The 6,000-nt window shown below is 40.4% G+C and overlaps 1 protein-coding gene across 1 annotated transcript in view; it reads left to right on the top strand.

Annotated features, from left to right (window-relative positions):
- The first annotated feature begins 274 nt into the window (after nucleotides 1-274).
- igf1ra (insulin-like growth factor 1a receptor) overlaps nucleotides 275-6,000 on the top strand; it is a 151,994-nt gene continuing 146,268 nt past the window's right edge. Inside the window, exon 1 of the mRNA XM_065022571.1 lies at nucleotides 275-1,259. Within this exon, the coding sequence (XP_064878643.1) occupies nucleotides 1,166-1,259 (94 nt within the window). The 5' untranslated portion in view covers nucleotides 275-1,165. The remainder of the gene's footprint in view (nucleotides 1,260-6,000) is intronic.

The following is a 6,000-nucleotide window of genomic DNA, read 5'->3' as shown; positions in this document are numbered from 1 at the left end:
ATAATTAATAATAGTGTAGTCTGGTCATATGCCTATATAAACACATGCAACCAATGCGTTACTGTTTATTACAGATGTAGGCTATTAACTGTAGCCTATATAAAAGGAGCTATAAATAACAGTGTACAAATCTACTGGAAACCTTTGTGTCATTTTTACATTTTTTTGAATGAATTAAGTGGAAAGTGATCTCAACATTGCTTATCCATGTCAGAGGCTAGGCCTACTCCATTCCAGCTTTTCTCCATTACTTGCCTTATGCTTAGCGCTGTGTTTCTATGTGAGCGGACCTGACTCTTGTTTACAGCAGTGATTCTACGGACTAGACCGAGAACGAGGGCAAGTGATAGGATAGCTGCTTACTGGAGCTGTAGGAGAAAACGAAAAAATACACATCATCAACCATACACGGCTCACAGGACATAACGGAAGCTTGAGTTTGGTGCAAGTATACCATACTCCACTCCAACGGAAGCCCGATAGTCTACTCTCGCGTGGCATAACTATTTTTTTTCAGCTGCAAAGGAGCCGACTGACTGCGTTAACCTTGAAGACAGAAAGCGCAGGGGGGAGAAAAGGGGGTGCGATTGGTGAAACCATTTATGTTCTGGCGGATATTTTGGATTGCGTCTTGTTGGGAGGGTTTATTGAGCCGAGTTACGTTTTCATTCATTTCCCATCTCAGCCTCCACCCTAGACTCTATTGTTAATGTCCATCACTCAGACGGAAATGAATGACAGAAGATCGGAAGACTCTTCGGTCTACAAGTGAATCTCGTTCGATTGCCAGTCATAAAAGCTCGTGCATACCATTACTGATGTTTCAAGAGATGGAGACTGAGGATGCGGATTACTGTCATATGTCGAGTAAAATCAGTGGCACGGATGTCTGTTTTGCCAGCCACCCTTGAATCATTCTGTCTTTGGCAAGAATAACGAATTGTTTTAATTTATTTCATCTTATATATATTTTTTTTAAATAATATCCCTATACACAAAACCCTGAGACTTGGAACAAGAGTAGCCTATCCTCTAAACACGAATTTGTATCGACCTGTCAAACAGTGCATTTTACTTTTTGTGATCTTGGTGGCATCATCTCCCTTTTCCACTTTTTTTGGAATTAAGTTATTTGCTTTTTAGTGAGGTTAATAATTGATCAGGAATGAGATCTGGGACAGAGAGGAATAATTCGACCTTGTTTTGGGGTCTGATGCTGTCTGTCTCCGCTATCTGCCTGTTGTCCGCAAATGGAAAAAGTAAGTGTCATTGTGATGTCCTAATCAAAATAATACTGTAGCTATTCGTTGGCGTGTTTCTTTGCTTTTATCCTCATTCATGCGAGCTGTTACAATGCTTCAACATTGCTGTTACAATGTTTATCGTTTGAGATTGTAGCTATTTGATCTGTTATTATTGACGTTACTTAGTTACAGCTGTATTGTTGGTCTGACTACAGTCAGTATCAGCAGGCTATCATTTTTGGTCCATATCATAGGCCTACATGCTACATGTTATTGTAGGCTTCATAGCCAGGCTCACATGAGTTCAGAGATTAAGCACATTTGGAGTAAATATCCAAAGCAAATGGATGATTAAAACAAATCTTAGCTATTGAAAATTGGTGAACATATGGTACATTGCATAATGTAAACATATCACATTAGTCATTGGAATTGTTAGATTTCCACAGTAGCTTACAAACAAATTATGTTTTTCATTTTGGATAAATCTTAGGCTCATATAGCATATTGTAGGCTATGAGTGAATTACACCCGTAACAATGAGTCTTTACAATTATGCTTTTCCGCAAACGAACGAGGATGAATTCATGGATGAAGGTTACTACTTCAACCATGTGGCCATTTTGCATTCGTAGTGGTGGTGGCAAAGCACGGTTTCGAGTCGAAACAATTTCATGCTGCGCATGTACATCCACAAGCATAGTAGCCTAGAGGAAAATACTGTCATATATAGGCCTAATCTTCGCTTTTGGCCTTTGATGTACTGACAACAAATACAGAAAACTATTGTTATTATTGTATTATAATAGTATATAGGACTTTGTGTCACATTCAGGAGGAAACCTAGTATTTTATTAATTTTTAATTTCACCTTTTTTTAACCAGGTAGGCTAGTTGAGAACAAGTTCTCATTTGCAATCAAAGTAGTAGGCTATTTCACCAGAATTAGTTTAAAATATACAATGGTAAAGTTTAGTCTCTTACCCACTTCTATGTATTTAAATAAAGGTATAGGCCTCAATCTCTTTACCACAGGTCTGTGCGACCTGTTAAAAGTGGTGTGATATTCAGAAACAGGGACAAGGTCGTTGGATACCCGCGAAGGCTAAACAATTGTTTATGCAAGGAATTGGTGGAATACACACGAAATGCAGATGACCTGTTCAGGACAATCACATTTACAACGGAGCTACTATTCAGTCCTCTCTCTATTTACAATACTTCTCATCCACATGCAAGTTCTATGTTAAAGAAAGGAATAATTATCTTTAAATAACATGTAAGTAGTTCCCACAAGTGCAGCACAATGACTTTGAAGGGTTGAGCAGCTTGTAAAGAAATAGGTTATTTTCCATGACATAAAACAGTGCACTGGAAGTGAGCTCAGATCTCCCAATGTTTTGGTCATCCTCTGCTTTGAGGACTGTTGATCTACATTCCCCATCCATCTTGCAATCCTTTCTCACAACAGTTCCTGTAGCCTGTCATAGAATCTCCTAATTGTGCTGATTGGTGTAAATAGTGTGCTTCATCATGTTTTTAGTAGTCTCTATGAAGAGGCAATGGCTTGTTAGTTGGTGGAGAAGACAACTGTGGCAGGACAAGAAGGGGCAGGTCTTTTTGAAGAGTGAATAAAGTGGTCATGATGTTTCGAAGCAAGCTCCTTTGTCAATATTTCTCTTGAAGTTGGACCTATGTTAAGGTTTGCACAGTATACAATTCTCCAGTCTTATTCATGTACACCTGTAAAGACAGTTGAAGGTATATGACCTAAATAGAACAAAAATGTTTTATCCAGTCATGTGTTATCTGAATGGGAAAAGTTGAATGAGCCTCAGTGAGTTTAGGAAGACTTTTCCCCCTCAGAATAGAGTATGGCCAGTTTGTTACCATTAAATACAATTTCATTTGTCACTTCCTTCATAAACAACAGGGGTAGACTAACAGTGAAACCCTTACTTACTGGCCCTTCCCAACAATGCAGAGAGAAGAATAGAAACATAATAGAAAGATAATAACTTGAGGAATAAATATATTAGGAATATTTACTGTAACGTCTCACTTTGATGTTGTTTAAGTTTGACTGCTGTTAAGCTGCTTAGTGGAATCTCTAAGGCTAAACACCGTGTGGTGGAGCAAAGGGACCCAACAGTGACGGAACCATGTCTCCTGCAAAATCGATAGATTAATAAGACCCTTCACAAACAAACCTTCTGAATTGCTCAATAAAGGGGTGTCGTTTGTTTATTGGTGAAACAATTACTTAGACAGAGATTGTACTTAAACACAGTCTTTATTATGAGCTACTGTCAGCCAGTTGTTATTTATTTGTTTGTCAGGTGCTGATTGTTTTTGATTGAGGCCTATATCTATAGTACTTTGGTGGTTGCATTTACATTATAAGTGATTATGGGTATTCATCATATATTACATTTGCACTTGGAGACTTTATGAGGGGTTTTTATCTATGTGATTGGTTTCTGGTTGATTTCGTATACTTACTAGCTAGTGTGTTTGTGTAGCCCTGTGGATGTCATTGATAAGAATGGCTGTGTGCTGTGCTAGGACTGAGGAGAGGAACGGAAGGGGATATGGAATAATGGAGATGATTTTTACATGGAAAGAAGACAGGGAACGACCTCAATTAGCATGAAAAAAGGAGCAGGACTCAATTGAGAGCTATTGACCAGTGTCGTCAGGCCAGCGTCCTTACCACTGTGAATCACAGAGTGGGGCATTTCTCAACACCCTGCTGAGCCTGGCAAGGTCCCACCGCCTCAGTAGGGAAGCCCATGAAAATATTTTATTCTTGAACTGTGTCTTGACACACAGCATGCTAATGACACCTCTCAGTCCACTGACACTGACCTCCAAGCCATGTGGTGAGTTTCTCAACATATAACTCACTATCATGTGTAGGGACTGGAAACAAGCCCAGAACTTTCAGGTCAGACCAATACAGCCCAGACAACAGTAAACAAGTGATAATAAACATGTTTGTTTACCATTTCACTTCAGCAACAAATCTTGTTTACATTAATTTAATGGTTAAACGTTTTTTTTGTACTCTAAATTATTGTTGATGCCAGCCCATCTGTTTTCACAATAAACAGTACAGAATATACACTATATATACAAAAGTATGTGGACACCCCTTCAAATTAGTGGATTCAGCTATTTCAGCCACACTCGTTGCTGACAGGTGTATAAAATCGAGCACACAGCTATGCAATCTCCATAGACAAACATTGGCAGTAGAATGGTGTTACTGAAGAGCTCAGTGACTTTTAACGTGGCACCGTCATAGGATGCCACCTTTCCAACAAGTCAGTTCGTCAAATTTCTGCTCTGCTAGAGCTTCCCCGGTCAACTTTAAGTGCTGCTATTGTGAAGTGGAAATGTATAGGAGCAACAACGGTTCAGCCGCGAAGTGGTAGCAAACACAAGCTCAAAAACAAGACCGCAGAGTGCTGAAGTGCATAGAGGATAAAAATAATCTGTCCTCGGTTGCCACACTCACCACCAAGTTCCAAACTGCCTCTGGAAGCAACTTCAGCACAAGAACTGTTCATCAGGGAGAGCAGCCGCACACAAGCCTAAGATCACCATGTGCAATGCCGAGGGTCGGCTGGAGTGGTGTAAAGCTCGCCGCCATAGGACTCTGGAGCAATGGAAACGCGTTGTCTGGAGTCAAGAATCACGCTTCACCAGCTGGCAGTCCAACGGACAAATCTGGGTTTGATGGATGCAAGGAGAACGCTACATGCCCCAATGCATAGTGCTAACTGTAAAATTTGGTGGAGGAGGAATAATGGTCTGGGGTTGTTTTTCATGGTTCGTGCTAGTCTCCTTAGTTCCAGTGAAGGAAAATCTTAACACCACAGCATACAATGACACTCTAGACTATTTTGTGCTTCCAACTTTGTGGCAACAGTTTGTGGAAGGTCCTTTCCTGTTTCAGCATAACAATTCCCCCTTACACAAAGCGAGGTTCATACAGAACTGGTTTGTTATGTTTGGTGTAGAAGAACTTGACTGGCCTGTACAGAGCCCTGACCTCAACCTCATCGAACACCTTTGAGATGAATAGGAAAGCTAACTGCGAGCCAGGCCTAATCGCCCAACATCAGTGCCCAACTTCACTAATGCTCTTGTGCCTGAATGGAAGCAAGTCCCCGTAGAAATATTCCAACATCTAATGGAAAGCGTTTCCAGAAAAGTGGAGGCTGTTATAGCAGCAAAGGGGGGACCACCTCTTTATTAATGCCCATGAATGAGATGTTCGATGAGCAGGTGTTCACATACTTTTGGTCATGTAGTGTACATGAGAATGATATTGTTCAGAAGTTTTAAAACATCTGCTAAATTTAATCAAGGACTATATTTTATGTATAGAATTTACAATTATTCTGGGCATTGCAAATGAATGGTCATGCTCCATTAGGGCTTGTATACTTTTTACCCTGTGCATTTTAATAATCTGTCCCTGCTAATAAAATGTAATTAAGCGCCCTTTTAACTCCCACCACAGTAAACTTTCCATGCCATTGCTTCCAAGTATACAGAAAACAAGGCTCAATGATACATCGAGAGAGAGGGAGAGAGAGAGAGGGAGAGAGAGAGAGAGAGTGAGAGGGAGAGAGAGAGAGAGAGAGAGAGAGAGGGAGAGAGAGAGAGCGAGAGAGAGAGAGGGAGAGAGAGAGAGAGAGAGAGAGAGAGAGAGAGAGAAAGGGTGAGAGAGAGAGAGAGAGGAGAA

This window comes from Oncorhynchus nerka, linkage group LG9a, assembly GCF_034236695.1.
Source record: "Oncorhynchus nerka isolate Pitt River linkage group LG9a, Oner_Uvic_2.0, whole genome shotgun sequence".
Taxonomy (NCBI): Eukaryota; Metazoa; Chordata; class Actinopteri; order Salmoniformes; family Salmonidae; genus Oncorhynchus; species Oncorhynchus nerka.
Note: the sequence above shows the minus strand (reverse complement) of the source record. Positions and strands in the feature narration are given on the sequence as shown.